General features: G+C 42.9%; 1 protein-coding gene across 7 annotated transcripts in view; it reads left to right on the forward strand.

Moving 5' to 3' along the window:
* The window catches only part of LOC126365849 (ras-specific guanine nucleotide-releasing factor RalGPS2), a 364,573-nt gene that overhangs the window by 321,590 nt on the left and 23,407 nt on the right, over positions 1-19,576 (forward strand). For all 7 annotated transcript variants that reach the window (XM_050008498.1, XM_050008499.1, XM_050008496.1 and 4 more), the window contains 2 exons: positions 6,890-6,992; positions 14,404-14,699. In XM_050008498.1, the coding sequence (XP_049864455.1) occupies positions 6,918-6,992; positions 14,404-14,699 (371 nt within the window). In that variant the 5' untranslated portion in view covers positions 6,890-6,917. The remainder of the gene's footprint in view (positions 1-6,889; positions 6,993-14,403; positions 14,700-19,576) is intronic.

A 19,576-nucleotide genomic window follows, 5' to 3' on the forward strand; every position in this document is an offset into this window, starting at 1 on the left:
ATAATACACACTTCACTTAAATCTGCGTGTATTTGGCTCGTTACACATAATATACTCCTCTTCGCCATTTTATTGTCGCTAATGATGCGAATTACTGTAGTCAGTCCGTAACAAATGATAGCAACCAGTCATAGTAGCTTATACCTTATACTACACGGGAAACGGACGCTCATGGGCCAAAACATCATGACCACTGTCCAGTACGAATTTGAAAGCCAGCCGGTAGCGTTCCCGGCACTTGATATGATGAGGAAAGTGTATGAACGGAGGCAAGACGACTTCAAGAAGTAATTAAGCGGCAATACGAACCGCTATTGGAAAAAAAAAACAGACAGAAGCGGTCTTGACCAAAGGCAAAATATGGCCCGCCGCCTAGGAGCGAGCGTCTCGGAAACGCGAAGCTGATCGGCGGCTCGCTTGCTACTATCGTTAGCATCTGTTGAAATGGGGTGAAGACGGGTGAAACGACGAGTCGGCGAAAATGTAACGCCTGCTCATCACCGAACTTCCCTTCTCTGTAAAGCAGTACAGGCCGCGCAGTGTTTCAGATCAGGAAGCAGAAGAGTTTAGGAGCGCACCGTTCAACGTACAAAGTTGAACACGGGATTCCGCAGTAGACGATCCAGGCGTCTTGACCCAAATCGCCATTTACAATTCCAGTAGGCACAGGATAATGAAGTCTGGACAGTGGCTCATTGGAAACGTGTCTGTCGATCGGAAGAATCACGTATCTCACACCAGTTTGATAGTTACGTTCAGATACGACCTCATGCAGGATCCAAACACGCAACGCGTCACAGACGCAGGCCGCTGTGGGCAGTGTTATGCCACAGGGGACATTCATGTGGCTTCTGTGGCACCATTGTAGTTATCGAAGGACGCTGACAGTTGCTATGGATCACTTACATCCCATCGTGCTTGATGTTTTCGCCGACAGCGATGGCATCGTCCGTCAGGATGAGGCCAGAATCGTGCTACTCTGGATTTGATGACCATGATACAGAGCTCACGTTGATGTCTCGGCTACCGAATACGCCTGATCTGAAACCGATGGAGCACTATGTGCACAATAGTTGTATTTCGTACTCTCCGAACAAAACACACTGGCAGTGGCTATATGCGTTAGCTTGTCGTTCTGTCGATAAAAGAATGGTCCCCAGACTCCAAAAACACACTGAAGTCTCTGGCACGTTTGAGTGCGTATTGATGTAGGCAGCAGGAGTAAAACTTCCCGGTGCAGCTAAATAGTGCGAATCGGCCAAGATCAGACAGTAAATTCAGAATGTCTGTGGATGAAATCAGTGACAAACAGTTGACTGTCTACAACTGTCTTATCAGTTGTTCATTTAGGCGCAGTGTAGAAAGAAAAGCAGCGATGTCTGAAGCTGTTGAAAACTTTAAGCTGAATCAATAGTTTTGAGAACATTTCTCTTTGAGAACAAAGGCTTTTTTTTATTACTTGAAAATGAACAGTCACAATTGCAAGAAACTTCTTTTTCTATGAGGTTACCCACCAAGATGGTAGACGGCGGTGCTGAACGAGGCAGGCGCTATGATTCCACGAACGCTAACTGTCCAAGAAGCAGTCAACGTTCGTATAATATGAAGATGGTTTAAAACAGACCGAAACCGGTAACCTCATAAATAGTTTTTTTGCGATTGTGGCTGTTCATGTTCCTTTTTAATTAATTTTAAGTTGAACTGAGAGTTCTGAAACGTCAGCTTGTCGCATAAGCAGGAACTAAATGTTCATTTTTCACATTTGCGTGAGAAGCGCTAGAAATGGTCTGCCTTAATCGCCATCGAGTCAGATATTCATCTGATAGGGAAGTACATTGTGTTATTTAGAGAGGCTTAAACAGTAGGTTCGTATTGAACAAAATATTGTAAACCGCAGATATCTTCGTTGTAGTCGCTTCTGGTCGTGGGATTACAGTAGCATCGTTGTCGCTAACAATCTATTGCCCTTATCCCAGTCAGTGTATTTTCCGTAAAGCCACATTTCACTAGTCCGTATTAGGATTCATCGTGTGAATGGTATAGCTTTCTTTCTTTCCATGAATAAATGGTCGAAGTTACCGGTATGTGAAGGGAGATGCACAGCACACAGGAAATTGAAAAGCTTTCAGTCGGTACCTGTCATGAGACAGACGGAAGGTGGTTTGCTCTGGTCAGGGATCCCCTTCTCCCAGGAGAGCGTGCGTGAGCGCTAGAGTGTTGGTGTTGGGAGCGCCAGCGGTCGGCCGGCGCTGGCGCCAGCTTCAGCCGCGTCGCGCCTGATGTGATGGAATTTCCGTCCGTGGCGGCGGCGGCTGTAGCCGCGCGCGCCCTGGTACGGCAGGCAGCCGCCACGCTATCGGGCTTCTCTGAGCTCGTGTTTCACTGCGTCTCCCCCAGCCGTCGGCCCTCGGGCCGCCTGTTGCCTCACACGCCTACGGTTATGGACTTGCACCGCGCGCTTTGGCGGCGAGCGCAGTGATGAGCACCAAGACTGACTTTGTTTTGTAAGCAAGATACAGTAGTGGTATTTTAAGTACAGCGGGGCTGCACTCGTAACTGCAGATGTTTTGTTAATTGGCAGCTGTTTCCATTCGGTGTAAAGAACTTGTAAACACCATTCAGATTCGCTGCCGCCTTTTCACGTGCTATGACTGGATTTATCGCGTACCAGTCAAACCCCTCTGTTAAGCGAGATTTTTCCCCATGATATCTCGCCAATAACGTTCTCGAACAGTAATTGGTCTAATTACCTGTTTACAAGCAATGTTTAACATTTATTTACGTCCACGGTTAACTCCCAGTCCCTCGTCGATCCTCTGCAAGTCTTCCAGCGTTTCGCTACTGTCGTCTGGCGGGATAGTTCCGTTTGCAGTGTTTATAAGTATACCTACTGTGTTAGTTCATACGGAGATGGAATTTCGAGCTGTCATTTTGACGTCTTGTGAGCCAATGTTGCTGAATATTTAGGAGAAGCTAACACCAATTTCATTTGTTAAGAAATGGATGGATTAATTGAAAAGTACCAGGACGTCTCTGGAAGATGCAACGCGCATAGGACATGCCAAAACGTAAACAGCAAATGAAAATCGTATAGAAAGTGCCCATTGTGGGAGACACAAATGTTAAAATTGGACTAAAGCAAATGAGAAAACGAATTTTTCAAAATTGGTTTGCTCGTTTTCAAGACTGTAGGTGATTTTGTGCGTTGTCTACAAGCGCACGCCAGAAACGAAACAGCTTTCAGAACAGTGCGTGGAACTTGCTAAAGTCGATTTCATATTCCGGAAATAGTGAGATCAGTGTCTTCTGTGATCCAAAAACGGTTCTCCTTGTTCATTGCGCAAGAATTCTGGACCAGCAAGACGAAAGTAAGCACGTGAGAAGAGTCGTGAATTACAAAAAGAGATAAAATTATCAGGACAATGAAATATAGTTTCTCATTGGAAAACAAGAAGTATAAATTGCTGGAATAGTCAAACTGTTTACCAGGCTTCCTCTGCTGGAAAAACATTTTGAGTTTGGTTACAAAGGTAATTATGGCAGCTGTGGATGGTGGTCTGCAGATCTGTCAGAATCGGACTCCGGGAATTGAATCTGCTCCCGCAAAAAAAGAAGAAAATTTGAGAAAGTGTAATGACCCAGAAGGCGGATATGTCAACAAAAATGGTATTTTTTACGCAATAAATGGTCTCTGTGTCTTGATAGAGAAACATGTCCTTACCCTGGCAGTGTCAGCAGCTCGTGGGCTAGTGGTTACATCGCTGCCTCTACATTGCAGGGTTCCGGCTTCGATTCCCCTTCGAGTCGGAGGTTTTCTTCGCTGGGGTGCTGGTTGTTTCATGTTGTGCTAATTATTTCGTCTCGTGTTCGTCGACGCGCAAATCGCCAAAGTGGTGTCAAACCTGGCCGCTGAACAGCTGGGCCAACAATGCCAGACGCACATTTCATTTCACCCTCGCAGTCAGATCTAAAGTTCGACCAGTGGCGAGTTTTAATTAGTGCTGTCGTTTTAATTAGTGGTGTCATTAGTGTAAAAATATTATTTGTCAATCGTGGACAATAGAATATATTCGTAACTATGAGAAACTAATGCATTACTTTCCACATACCCCACGGTCATTTTCGCAAGGTTAAGAGACATTTTCAGGCTGCAGAAAATTCTAACTCGATAATGTAACCTGCAAAATAATTGATTTTTCATTCGTACGTGTTCATTTGGATTAAGTACAAATTCCACAGCTTTGTGCTTGTCACTGCATCAACAGTTCTTTTTCACTGGTGACTACGATTATACCGAAAGTTTATAAAGATAAGGAAGTCGGAGTAACAGGAACTGGGTTAGTAAAGGTATATGCTATGTTCGTATCGAGTGTTCTTGTCTTCCTTGTGAGTCGGAGGATCGTTACGTTTGTCTGTTGTATACGCGTCTCGAAGTCAGATTTCACAAGAAGACAACTGGTCTTATAATTTTTTGCGTCACAGGTAATTGATGTGACGTCGTCGCCTGAGGTTGGTTGAGTATGTCTCTGATACAGTGATTTCTCGTGAGTGGCCTTTGAACAGATCTGTGTATGACCTCTGACTGATGACAAGGACGCGGATCTTCGGAATTCTATCACAAAATGACCCATCACATGTCTTGAAGGGGAAAGTGTGATAAGGCAGCCTTATGTGGATTTTTACTTCAGACTTAATCTTATTTGCGTTCTCGTCACAATACGAGAAATGTGGCATCATGCTTAAAGACGTTGGTTTGATATTACATTTTACGTTGCCGAAATAGATAATGGAATGATTTTTTGGTTGAATTCCACATTTGTATGGCGCGGAATAAGCGTTTTACATTGGTTTTCAAGATACTGTACGCGACATTTAAAACTAAGTGCTTATTTATAGTGCTGCGCTTTACGGCACGTTTGCCTTCTGTTTCGAGAACAGGCAAATTAAAATAGACTACGCATTTCGAACGTTCGATTGAAGCAGTGCGTTGGATATAATACTGGACGAAATCTCCCGCAGTCCCGATCATTTCTTAGTAGTTCCATATCTAACGCTTAAATTCTCCAGATAATCGTCTGCACTTAAGTGCTGTTTCTAATTAGGTTAAGACCAGTTCCTTGCTTAATCCATCAGCTTGAAATTTATGGCGGCAGCGCTCCGGCGGGCTTCCATTTGTAAAATGAAAAACTGCTGGGAGCTGTACGGACAGAGTCGCTGATCCGAAAGAAACCATTCCATCTAACCAGCAGCTGGGCCACACCAGGCGCTCGGTAGTCTGTGTATAGCTTCCTTGTAGAGGAGAAGAAAACTCAGTTGGATGAATCTCCTTTAGTGGAAAACGTTTTAGTGTCTCTTCGCTAAGGAGCTGAACACTAACGTAGTCAAAAAAATTTCTAAAGAGCAGGTCATAACCTTATCAAAATAAGTGTCCCATTATTAGCAGAAACTGATTCAAAGAAACTGTGTTAAACGGGACGTTGACTGCATGAGATGGCAGTTACTTTAGAGGTTCTAGTCCATTTATCCGTTTATAATTTGTTAATATTTATGTCGTCTTGGAATATTTCTTAACATTTTTGTTTAAGGTTCGTATATTTCACATTTGTGCACTTTTTTCCGTCGTTTGTTATGGAGATCATTGAATTTACTGAAGTTCATATTATTTGCTCAACATGAGTTTAGCGTAGAATATGCCGTTCCTAATATTGATGTTCATTGATATCTCCAGCAGTTTAAAGTCAAGCTTAAAAAAGTTTTCTCATGAATACTTGCGATGACAGGCTAATTTGGAGCAATAAAAAACATCTATGGAAAACTGATTTCCTTTGCATTATATCTGTGGGGACATCGTTCTTTCTTGAAATGTAAAGCTGTTGGAGGTGATGGCTGCCTTTGGTCCGACCTCCGGACTGATTTAGCCAGTTAGTTATAGGAGTGCCTACATCTTAATATGATTCCACTTCCGTGGATCGCGATGTTTTTCACATTAACAAATATCGCCAGAGGTGAGAGATTTGAGAAGTGACACAAAAACCCTTGGACTTGCCGTTAGCGTCTATAATCTTTTACGTTTTTAAGATTCCATGCGTTTGAACTTCTTTCTGTTGTTATTCCACTCGTTGATATGAATTGCATATAAGCAGATACCGTAGCTTGCAACCCATATCATTGGTACACTGATGGTAGATTAGTTGCATCTGACACGGAGCACCTACGAAGTCCTGGTCTGAGTTACCATTAAAAACCTGTTGCAGCTAGAAACTCAATTAGGGTTGTGTATGCTTGTTTCGCCGCCTGCAGTGAAGTCATGTCGTCTAATTTTTAAGCTTTGGAGAGGGAAAATTGAGATCTGAAATTGGTTTTTTTGCTTTTGATGTTTAAGAAAGGGGAAGAAAGTGGTTTGGCAATTCAGCTCGCTCTAGCCTGTGATCTTACAATAGAACAATCTGCAACTAGTACAGTTGCTCACCAAGCGAGGCGGTGCAGAAATTAAGCTCCTAGACTTGCTTTCTTGAGAAACAGTGTTCAGATCCTCGTCTGTCCATGCTGATTTAGAATTTTTTTGGTCTCCCTGTATCACTCCTTTAGGCGAAAGCCGGGATGGTTATTTTCAGGAGGATATTGCCGAACCCTTCGTCGACCCATGGCCTGTCAGAGCTTCTGTATGTTCTGTAATGACGTCGTCGTCGACGGAATGTTAAGCCCTAAAGCCCCTTCTTTTTGTAACTACATTCCAGAGCACATTATTATTATTATTATTATTATTATTATTATTATTATTATTATTGGCATTTCAAGCATTAATTTCAGGTGATAGGTCGATTATAATGCAGGTGTCATTGTGGATGTTTAGAAACCCGTGTGAGCCCGGATGTTTGTTCTGTTCCAGACATGGGACCTCTGTGACACGACCGCCCATGGCCAACATGCGCTACTGTGAGATGCCACGAGATGTGTCGTGCGATAGCCTGGCGGCTCTGCGCATCGCTGAGGTAAGCAAGCCTATCTGTATATAGCAGTAAACAATGCCGATAGTACTCCCAAGTTCAGTAAGTGTTACCGAACACGTATGACCAATGTATTAAATTTGTGTTTGTGTAACTAAAAAAAACACCATGACTTTTTTCACATTTTTTAGTGCCAAAAGCGCGTAACTACGATGAATGATTTGCAGTAAAAAATCGGAAAACTTTTTATTTACTCATTTCACAACCTCGATGATTACCTACGCTGATCACCAAGAACTTTATCACCCTTGCCCACTGCGTGCCCCTCTGGTGGCGTTGCAGGCGTATGAAGCGATAAGGAATGCACGAATATATAAACGGTGCAGAGACGAATATAGAATCATCCTAGTGACGATATGGGGGCGCAAATCGGGGAATCCTCTGACGTGAGCGACTGTGGCTAAGAGCGGATTGTTATGCCAGGTGAATGCGAGCGAGCGTCTCGGAAACGGCTCAGATGGTCGGCTGTTCGCGCCCCACTGTTGTGAGGATCTGTGGAAAATGGTCGGAGTTCGGCGAAGCCACGAGAAGGCGACAAGATGTTGGGCGTCCACACCTCACCACATATGCTGGAGGTCGGAGGCGTGCCCGCTGTCTAAACAGGTTATCCGGATCTCACTACATAGTACAGCGCTGGTGCAGCTGCAAGTGTTTCGGAGCATACCATTCACTGGACTTGGTTGATTATGGGGTTTCTCGGTAGACGACCCTTGTGTGTTCTCATGTTGACATCCAGAAAGCGTCAGTCTGGATTGCAGAGTGTACGAGGTCGCAGAGTTTCGACCGTGGATCAAAGCAGACGTGTCACCTGGTCGGATGAATCGTGTTTCTTGTTACACCAGATCGGTGGTCGTGTCTGGAACTGGATACACCGGCATCCAGGCGAACGGATGGTCTAAACACGCTCCGCGCCACGTACGCTGACCGGTTGGGGGGGGGGGGGGGGGGAGTATTATGCTAAGGCAGTATTCATCTGTGTTTCCTTGGGGTCTGTGATAGTAATCCATAGCATTAGGCTAACGTTATTGGGGATCACTTGCATCCCTTCATGCTGGATGTCTTCACCGTAGACGATGGTATCTTCCAGCAAGATGACAGCCCGTTTCACAAGGCCCCCGTGCTGCACCCGTTTGAGCACCATGATAGTGGACTGTCGTTGATGTCTTCGCCACCGAACCCTCCCGATGGCACGTGTCTGGGAAGCTCCGGGCGCCAGTTCCGCGACCATGTGCCACCAGCCAGTAACTTAGGGACATCTGGTGCCACATACATCCGGAAACCTACCAAGCACTTCTCGAACCCATGGCACGCTATTAATCTGGTAGTCATAATGTTTTGTCGTCTCACTGTATACTCAAACATCCAGACCAGTAACGTAATAGCCGGCCGGAGTGGGCGAGTGGTTCTAGGCGCTACAGTCTGGAACCGTGAGACCGCTACGGTCGCAGGTTCGAGTCCTGCCTCGGGCATGGATGTGTGTGATGTCCTTAGGTTAGTTAGGTTTAAGTAGTTCTAAGTTCTAGGGGACCCATGACCTCAGAAGTCCCATAGTTCTCAGAACCATTTGAACCATTTTAGTAATGTAATATGCATTGAACATAGACTGAGGTGAATGTTGAAAGGCTTTTACATGGGTTTGATTCTTTCGTCGCTGCTGTTTGTCTGTTAGCACTGTTCGTGCATCACAGTTGAGTTCTCGACTGTACAAAAAATGGACATAGATAAAAAAAAAGACGCGATGAACTTCCAGTATGTAACCAGATTCGTTACCAAAATGCACACTGTAGGTCGCAAGCCTCATTCGATCATGACGTAAAAATATATAGTATGTTACCAAAGACGATGGCGAAATAGTTTCGTTCCTCATTCCGTTTTAGTATACAGAAGGAAGTTTTCTGATACAAACTCTGTTGCGACAAATGTTTATTCTTTTCCAACTTCCCGTTTGGAATGATCAGCGTTATGTGACTATTGTCTCCAAAATTACAGCAAGCTATGTAACAGTTACTATCATTAGAAAACTGCATAGGTAGCTTCTCCTTCTATTGAAGCGTTGTTCTTATTAGAGCCAAGTGGAGGGGTTAAGAAAAGGAAGGGGGTTTCTGTAGAGCAGAACGCGAAGATAGCAACTGTATTATATGATGTGAAGCCTGCTGCTTTAAGGCGAAGAATCGCACAGGATGAAGGAACAATAAATGGGGCGCAGTGCTGAGATAATTTTTTATGCGGGCTTTATTCTCTTGGCGGCTCAAGGTCAGTGACTAAGTAAACCGTTCTGAGTATACTACATATGTCGAGCCCTCATTGAGACTTCAGTTTCTAGCATTCACGGTTTGTTTCAGGCTGCAAAACAGGAGGTAGTGACGAACGTAACATTCTTCAAGAATGCTTGAGGTTTTGGAAGTGTAACGCTGCCATGGAATTCAGTGAACTTATACTCTATGGTCATTTCCTCCAGTAATTTGACTGCGAGTTAAAATTCGGGACTCGCATTCTTGAGGACAGCATTTCAAATTCGAGTCCGATAATACAGATTTAGGTTTTCCGCGGTTTCCTCACATCGCTAAAGGCAAGGCAGATATCACGATGGCTTCTTTACAAATGACTTCCTCAACACAAGTATGTGATTAGCCCAGTCTCTAATAGACCTCGCTGTCGACAGGACGTTATACTGTATTCTTTCCTATAAGCCGAAAATACATAGCAGCTCTTTTAGCTGTCGATGGACCGACTTGTGTTTTAGTGCTGTTCGCCCACATTTCTGTGACCGATCCAGTTCTAAAACATTCATAGGTTTTAACTTGGTAAGAGCATCAACGAGTAAAGCAACACCAATAAACAACAATAAATGGCAGTTCTGCTAATAGTCACAGCCAAACGATGGTAAACCATTGTTGTGATCATCATTGCTTTCATATTGCGTCGCTGACGAGGGACCTTGTAGGCTGATGGAAGTTAACTTTTGAAGCGTTTTTTTTTTTTTTATTGCGTCAGATGAAAATTAAATTCAGCAGCAACAGCTGTACGCATACTTCCCAGATATTAAATGGATGTGACTGCATTCAATGATTGTTCGCTAACCGTGTAATCATACAGTAACGGTATTTTCCACCTGTTTGTTCACAGAACCTCGCATTCTTTCCGGTGAAGCCCAACTGCCAATCCTTGGACCACGCATCGATACTCTGAATGAGATACATCCGGGCAGTTTTTATTTTTAGATAAATCACTTAACGAATTAACGCTGCTGGAGTACAGAAGACGATTGCCGTCTTCAGAAACACAACATTGTAGAATACGATACATTACTTTAACGCTAGGTTCTTTAACGGAGGAGCAAACATCGTAAGTCGGTAAATATAGAATATATAGATTACAAATTGGGACCGAATGTCTGTTCATCTGTTGTTCGACTTCCATCTCCTCATAAACGGATATATTACGATAGAATTTTAAGCACAACACAGTGCAGTTATCCGCCCCACGTTAATGCACCCGCTCACGCTTAGTTGTCTTTTCGTGAATTTTTCGCCGACAGTACTGTAATGATACTCTAGCCTCCATGTGTGTGTGCCACCCATGTGACTCTGTTCCTAAAAGTAAAGAAAACCTTAAAGGAAATTGTGTTACAAGCGTGGACGGGATTAAAACGCATCGCTGAGATAGCTAAAAGCTGTACCAAAGATGTAATTCTAGTAGCGTTTCGGGAATTGAAAAAAAGCGCTGCCACAAGTATATAATATGTAATGGGGGAACATTTTGATGAGGATAACATTGATGTATGCCAATAAAGAAACCCAGCGTTGGGTCCAAGATTTATCGCTGTGACTGCCAATAATATTGTCCATGATGTTATCAACGCCACGAACGTGCCGACATTTTGTAAGTGACGATAATGTTTTTGTCCACCTAGGTTTCGTCGATGTAAAAGAACTCTTCGTCCTGCTCTCGTAATTCCCGTACTTGGATGAAGTATTTGCATCGCCAGTCAATTATTTCAGGTTTTCTACCAGAATTTATTTTTAAGATCTATTACAGAGAAAGTCCTTTGTCGCGGTGTCTTGTAAAGAAATTTACCCGGGGAAAAATGGATATTTTGTTTCACTAAATTACTTAATGTCGGCACTATTTTTTTTAAAACTACGTAAAAGTCGCTCATCGTTTGTTGAATTCTACATTTTGTAAAGCTGTTTAAAAAGCGATAGATTTCCTCCCAAGTTCCGTAGCGCTCTGTCTTGGTGTATCCCGTAAACCCTGTGGTTTATTTTCGCGTTCTCTGATGCGTCCTGTTATGTCAAAGCTGACCTTTGTGTCAATTGCAGCCGTTTGTTTGCAACGGGTAATACTAGCCAGTAGTTCTTTTGATGCCGACTTATTAAGAGAAGCTGTAATAGTGTTAGAGACGTCCGAAGGGTATTTACTCCGAAAATAGCTCTACTTAGAATTGTGCACATTTTCTTGCGATGTTGTATGCTAATCTGTCACTTCTGAATAACGAAATATAACACCAAGGTATACTAACTGAACTGGTAAGTAAAATCACGCGAACAGAAGTAACGTAAATCACCGAATACTGCACTGACACTGCTGAACACAAACCGGGCACCTGATTTTCGGGAGTGCCAGTAGCGTAGTTCCGTGGTTCTTCCGGGGAAGGCCACTTCTCCCAAGATCGTTGCTAGCTCGTGAGTTTACCGACCGACTATATTACCGTTACGACTTCCCTGTGTCCAACAGCATCATCGACGAACAACAACATGGTGTTTTCCTATCCAGTAAGTATTTCATTATACACGGAAGAACCAAATAAACTGGTAAACCTGCCTAATATTGTGTAGGAGCCCCGCGACCAAGCAGAAGTCCCGCAACACGACGTCACATAGACTCAGACTAACCTCTGAGGTAGTATGGAGGGAATTGACATCAAGAATGCTTCTGAGCTCTCCATAAATCTGTAAGAATAAGTGGGGGTGGAGAGCTCTTCTGAACAGCACGTTGCAAGGCATCCCAGATACGCTCAATAATGTACCTTCCCGGGGAGTCTGGTGGCCAGCGGAAGAGTTTAAACTCTGACGAATGTTCCTGGAGCCGTTCTGTAGCAATTCTGGACGTGTGGGGCGTCGTACTGCCCTGCTGGAATTGCTCAAGTCCGTCGGCATGGACAATGGATATAAATGGATGCAGGTGATCAGAAAGAATGCTTACGTACGTTTCAACTATCAGAGCCGTATCTAGACGTATCAGGGGTTCCAGATCACTCCAACTGCACACGCCCCACACCGTTACAGAGCCTCCACCAGCTTGAACAGTCATCTGCTAACATGCAGGGTGCATGGATTCATGAGGTTGTCTCCATACCCGTACACGTCCATCCTTCCGATACAATTTGAAATCAGACTCGTCCGATCAGACAACATGATTCCAGTCATCAACAGTCCAATTTCGATGTTGACGGAACCAGACAAGGCGTAAAGCTTTGTGTGGTGCAGTCATCAAGGGCTCCGAAAGCCCATATAGATAATGTTTTCGTTGAATGGTTCGTACACCGATACTTACTGATGGCCGAGCATTGAAATCTGCAGCAGTTTGCGGAAGGGTTGCACTTCCGTCACGTTGAACGATTCACCTCAGTCGTCGTTGGTCCCATTCTTGCTGGACCTTTTCCGGCCGCAGCGATGTCGGAGATTCGATGTTTTACCGGATTTCTGATAGTCTGATAAACTCGTGAAACGGTCGTACGGCAAAATCCCCACTTCATCGCTACCTCAGAGATGCTGTGTCCCATCGCTCGTGCGCCGACTATAACACCACGCTCAAACACACATCTTGATAACCTGCCATTGTAGCTGAAGCAATCGATCTAACAACTGCGCCAGATACTCGTCTTATACAGGCATTGGCGACCGCAGCGTCGCATTCTGTCTGTTTACAAATATCTGTATTTGAATACTCATGCCTATAACAGTTTCTTCGGCGCTTCAGTGTATATATTACGAAGAGTGATTGTCCTATAACAGTCCTATGAGGTACATCTGAAGTTACTTTCACGTCTTAAAACATCTGTCAGTTGAGAATGACATGTCGTGTTCCACCTGTCTTAAGTCCGAACTGCGCGCACAATTTCTGCAAAACATCTGGGTTCATCGAGCTTCATCGTGAAGCGTTGGTTGCACCAGTGTGCGATTTGTGCTTTTACCAGTGTGTGTGTGTGTGTGTGGGGGGGGGGGGGGAGTTATGTGTTATGGGGTTAGTATAATTATATATGTTACTAGCTTCGACCGTGGCGTAACCCGTGGTTAAACAGTTATTTATAAATAGATGTTAATGCCGAAACTCACTATTCACGGGTATGCACTAGCAGAAAAGCCATCCCTTGTTGTGTATAGGTAAAGCTTATTTACAAAATCATCTACATACTGGTATACGAGGGGAATTCAAAAAATAAAGGCACATATGTGAAAAGCTGTACTTATTCTGATGACAGTAAACTGAAACATGCGTTATTTTTCTACGTAACCTCCCTGGACTTCAATGCAGTTTTCCCGACGTTTTACAAGGTTTTTTTTATTTCATCATAAAATACGTTTATCGGTTGCATCTGTAACCAATTTTCTACCGCAGCAATGACGTCTTCATCATTTTCAATTCTTCTTCCCTGTAGAGCTTCCGTTAAGGGTCCAAACATGTGAAAATCGCTTGGAGCCAGGTCTGGACTGTTTGGTGGATGTTCCAGCACCTCGAAGTTCAACTCCTTTATTGCGTCGGCTGTCCGTTTGGCAGAATGTGGATGAGCGTTATTTTACTGCAGGATGACACCTCTTCACAGTTTTCCACGGCGTTTGGATCTGATTGCAGATTTTAGTTTCGTACGCAACACATGACATCCACCATACAATACAGACCTGGCTGTAAAGCCTCGTTTACGGTGGGGTGACGTCTTGCAACATTGTGGCATGCTATGGAAGTGTGGCGTACGTCGTCTTGCCATTTAGTTCTAAATATTTTGAAATGCTTAACTACTACATAACACTTTTTCAAAATTAATAAGCAAACATATTGATAGTAAACTTTCAGTGTTCGGCTCCACAAATTTAAATTATATGTAAAGTCTTACTCCAGTGCGTGGGAAATAAACATCCCAGGTTGGGATGCATAAACTAAAACCAGAGGGGGGGGGGGGGGGATGGTCTGATGCAGAGCCCCCATCCCCCCTGCAAATCGCACACTGGCTTGCACAGACACTTTGCTTTTGGGTACGATGTTTTAGGATTATATTTTGGTATTCCTAGGGAGATGCAGTTATTACTGTAGATTTTTTCATCACTCCACTTGTTATTTCCCTCTTTAGGATTCGACTCAATGTGATGCTATCAATTTCCGAATCCCCTTTGGACAGGGACGGGAGGACAACGCCGAGGGCGCGAGCCCCGAGAAGTCCCCGTCGTCGGACGCGTCGCCGCCGTCCGGCTTCCTGGTGAACGGCACGGAGACGCCGCTGCTGAGGCCACGGCCCGCGTCTGCCGCCGCGTCGCCTCACGCCGAGCAGGGCGGCGCCAGGACCGCAGCAGCAGCAGCAGCCGCGGGCGGCCAGGGTGCCGCGAGTCGCCGCACTCTGCCGCCGCACGGAGACTCCGGCCGCAAGATCTCCCACCCCGGAGCCGCGCGGCCCGCCGTCTGCTACGACAACTACGGGTACGTCACGTCACGTCACACTGATTTTTTTAACGTGGTCACGGATCCACGGATCCAAGGTTTGATTCTAGGAGAAAGGGGAAGTGTCAGAGTTACTGTCTCTGGGCTCATCCCACACACTACTACTCCCCCCCCCCCCCCCCGCAAGGGAAAAACCCACTTTTAACATGCCACAGATGCCTACAATTATAAGTATGATGGTAATAAAATATATTAAAAATTAATACAATAGTAAAAATAATTTGCTTACATCGCTTCAGCAATTGTACAAGAAGTTGCAGTACACAGAAATACAGCTAATATTGCAAGAGTCCATGAAAGAAAACATTGGTGCAGGTACATGGTAAACAACAAGATTAGGTTAGATTAGTACTTGTTCCATAGATCATGAATATGACACTTCGAAATTATGTGAAACGTGTCAGGTTAATAAAAGGTGTCCATACAAGATATTACATTAGACAAAATATTACATGACACTCAATAATTTTAATATTTTTTTAAAAAAATTTTTGTGTGTGTTGGGAAATTACTCACTTACTATATCCAAAAATTCATCTAATGAGTAGAAGGAGTTGCCGTTAAGAAATTCTTTTAATTACCTTTTAAATGGTATATGGCTATCTGTCAGACTTTCGATGCTATTAGGTAAGTGACCAAAGACTTTTGTGGCAGCATAATTTACCCCCTTCTGAGCCAAAGTTAGATTTAACCTTGAGTTGTGAAGATCATCCTTTCTCCTAGTGTTGTAGCCATGTACGCTGCTACTACTTTTGAATTCTTTCGGATTGTTAATAACAAATTTCATAAGTGAATATATATATTGTGAGGCCACAGTGAAGATTTCTATCTCCTTAAATAAATGTCTGCAGGATGATCTTGGATGAGCTCCATCAATTATTCTGATTACACGCTCTTGTGCAATGAGCACTCTTTTACTCAATGATGAGTTACCCCAGAATATGATGTCATATGAAAGCAGAGAAAGAAAATAGGTGTTGTAAGCTAATTTACTCAAATGTATATCACTAAAATTTGCAATGACCCTAATAGCATAAGTAGCTGAACTCAAACATTTCAGCAGATCAAAATTAAACTTTTCACTCGAGGGAAGACTTGAACCGAGAACCAATCGTTCCGCAGTTTCTCACACTAACCACGGGGCCAACGTAATGGATGGTACAGTATGTGAAAGACAAGCACTCAAACTTTTTCTTACTAAATATTCTGTGTGTCCGCTGTTCATCACATATCTAATTGCCAGTCCACCTGCCCACACATGACCCAGCACATAGAGACCGACTGTAAGAACAGCTGCTACCATGTGGTGTCACACGTTTTTGAGGTTCTGTCGTAAAAGTGGAATGTAAACAGCACGCTTCGTGTAACAGTATAAGGAAAAACGTTACGAGCCAACAGGTCTTCTGACTGTAGCGTCCACTGGAGTTGAGCCAAGTCAGAGGATGCAAGGTGGCCCACGTGGTTGGTGATGTCCCATTCAGGTAATCTCGTCCAAAATTGTGGTAATGTGGAGAGGTGCCATTTTCTTGTAACATCAACTACCTGTGGTCAGTTCTGTCACGTGCCGTGAGCCGCAGTTGCAACTTGTTGAGAAAGGTGATACTGTCGATAGTCCTCCGAGCGAAGGTGGTCTTTTCGTATGCTTGTACCACTTTACTGTGCTGTTGTAAACTGGTGATCTCTTGTGAAACTTGCTGCGGAAAGCTCTTTTCCACAGCCACTACCAATTGGCATTGGGCAAATTCTGAAAAACACACTCACACTCACATCTGCTTTCTTTGCCTGGATCACTGCTGTTTTCAGCAACTATAGTCAATGGTGCCCCTGTTGGTGGTTTTCCAAACTAAATTGCTGGCATGTTTAAAAATAACTTGGAGTGTGTGTCTTACCCCTACTGTATCAAGTGTTAAGTTACATGTATCCATTTATGTACACCGATTTAAAAAAAACAATATATATATATATATATATATATATATATATATATATATATATATATATTATTTCACGGGCATTGTAATTAGCGTGTATAGCATTTGAGAAGCATACATCCAGAACTTTGAGATGTACATGTCTCAAGCGAGTGATTTAACAACTGTAATAGTTTTTCATCATTGACACAATATAAAATTGACGTTTAGACTTGCCATTGTCACTATTTCCCAAAGCACAGCAATTGTAAGTACATGTCATCAGGCTATGGCTAACAGAGTGTGTAAATTTGGGGCAAGTTGTCTCGTTCAGTTACTTCTACCATTTCCCTTTGTCTCCTCTAACTAAACTTCCTCTGATTTGCCACTTCTGCCTGCGGTTGACATAAAGAACCATGTCAGATTTATTGTCAACAGCAGGTATGGTCACGCCGTGAATGTATCTCTTTACCTGCTAGAATGTTAACAGTCTGGCCACAAATTCATACATGTGGGTTGGTTCTCATGCAAGTAACTGAAAAGTTTTCTGTGTTATACTTAGCTCGCAACTTCTATAATTCCATGCCATTTTTGGCACTCCTTGACTAAGATAATCCTGCTAAATATCAATAAAAACAACCAGCAACAAATGGTTCTGATGATACGTTCATAGTCCAGAAATAAACTTTAAATATTGGTCATTACTTCTTGAAGCTATGTATAACTTCTGCTTATTAAGCTTCACACCTGCTCATGTTAATGGGTCTTATATATATTTTGTGTGCGTCTTCAGTTTTTCATATTGACTGGCATAATTAAATTTGAGCAAACATTTTTTTTTTTTTTTTTTTTTTTTTTTTTGTGTTATTCAAGTTTAGCATTCAACTAGAGTAGTAGTCCCCAACCTATCTGAGAACATTACACCTTCTCCCCATTCCCATCACCATCAACATTAGCATCTAGATAAACTTTATTTCTAAAATGAATAATTTTCCGTTTATCTGTGTTCTATTAAATCACAAACTAATCATTCAATGATACAATTGGTACTCCTTATTTACAACAGTCTTTTAATAAAAACTGTTTTTTAATATATATATATATAAAAACAGAAAGAAACTTCCACATGGGAAAAATATATTAAAAACAAAGATTCCAAGACTTACCAAGCGGGAAAGCGCCGGCAGACAGGCACATGAACAAAACACACAAACACACACACAGAATTACGAGCTTTCGCAACTGGCAGTTGCTTCGTCAGGAAAGAGGGAAGGAGAGGGAAAAATGAAAGGATGTGGGTTTTAAGGGAGAGGGTAAGGAGTCATTCCAATCCCGGGAGCGGAAAGACTTCCCTTAGGGGAAAAAAAGGACAGGTGTACACTCGCACATACACACACATATATCCATCCGCACATACACAGTGTCTGTCATTCCAATCCCGGGAGCGGAAAGACTTCCCTTAGGGGAAAAAAAGGACAGGTGTACACTCGCACATACACACACATATATCCATCCGCACATACACAGTGTCTGTGTATGTGCGGATGGATATATGTGTGTGTATGTGCGAGTGTACACCTGTCCTTTTTTTCCCCTAAGGGAAGTCTTTCCGCTCCCGGGATTGGAATGACTCCTTACCCTCTCCCTTAAAACCCACATCCTTTCATTTTTCCCTCTCCTTCCCTCTTTCCTGACGAAGCAACTGCCAGTTGCGAAAGCTCGTAATTCTGTGTGTGTGTTTGTGTGTTTTGTTCATGTGCCTGTCTGCCGGCGCTTTCCCGCTTGGTAAGTCTTGGAATCTTTGTTTTTAATATATATATATATATATATATATATATATATATATATATATATATATAAAATTACGAGCTTTCGCAACCGGCGGTTGCTTCGTCAGGAAAGACATCCTTTCATCTTTCCTTCTCCTTCCCTCTTTCCTGACGAATCAACCGCCGGTTGCGAAAGCTCGTAATTTTGTGTGTGTGTTTGTGTGTTATTTTATTGTGCCTGTCTACAGGTGCTTTCCTGCTTAGTAAGTCTTGGAATCTTTGTTTTTAATATATTTTTCCCATGTGGAAGTTTCTTTCTATTAAAAACAAAGATTCCAAGACTTACCAAGTGGGAAAGTGCCGGTAGACAGGCACAATAAAATAAAAAAAAAACACACACACACACACATATATATATATATATATATATATATATATATATATATATATATAATCTCACAATGCACTGAGAACTGCTTCATATAAAGCAGTTCTCAGTGCATTGTGAGTGCTACCTGCAATTTCTCTCCTGAAAAGAAAGCTAACCATCTTCATCGAGAATAGACATTTGTTAAGATAAACTTTCTCTGCACCACACATCTCCTTAGTGACCTGCAGACTCATTCCAAATGAACCGAGTGAAAATGTGTGCACTATACTTACTGTTTACACTTGATTGCTGGACTCCTTAACACTCATTTCACAAGGTATAACATCTGCCACAGTGTGTCATATGTTAATGCTAGTATTTGAAATAAAAAAGTGTAATTATTGATAACTTGGGTACTTAATATTATAACCATCTGAAATGTTGATCTTACAAAAATAATTTAGTTTTGTGGCACACACAGTTAAACCCTTTCAGTTTTTACCCAACAGAAAATTTAATTTTATCCCCCCAGGGAGTAATCACCCTAAGGCTGAGAACCACTGAACAAGACTGATGTGGGGAATAGAACTGAACCCGAACTGTCCTTGTCTCCCCAGTATGACATGCAATAGTCCATGTGTGCCAACAGGACAGCAGCATTTGTAACACTATAACAGCAAGTTGTGCTGTGTTAAATCTGGGATTAGTAGAATACCAGAGAATCATTTCTAGAAATGTATAAGGAATTAAGTCTGTACAACAGACTACGGGAGGGAGCGTGTGGTCCCTCTTGCTACCCGTTGTGGA

Source organism: Schistocerca gregaria, chromosome 4, assembly GCF_023897955.1.
Source record: "Schistocerca gregaria isolate iqSchGreg1 chromosome 4, iqSchGreg1.2, whole genome shotgun sequence".
Taxonomy (NCBI): Eukaryota; Metazoa; Arthropoda; class Insecta; order Orthoptera; family Acrididae; genus Schistocerca; species Schistocerca gregaria.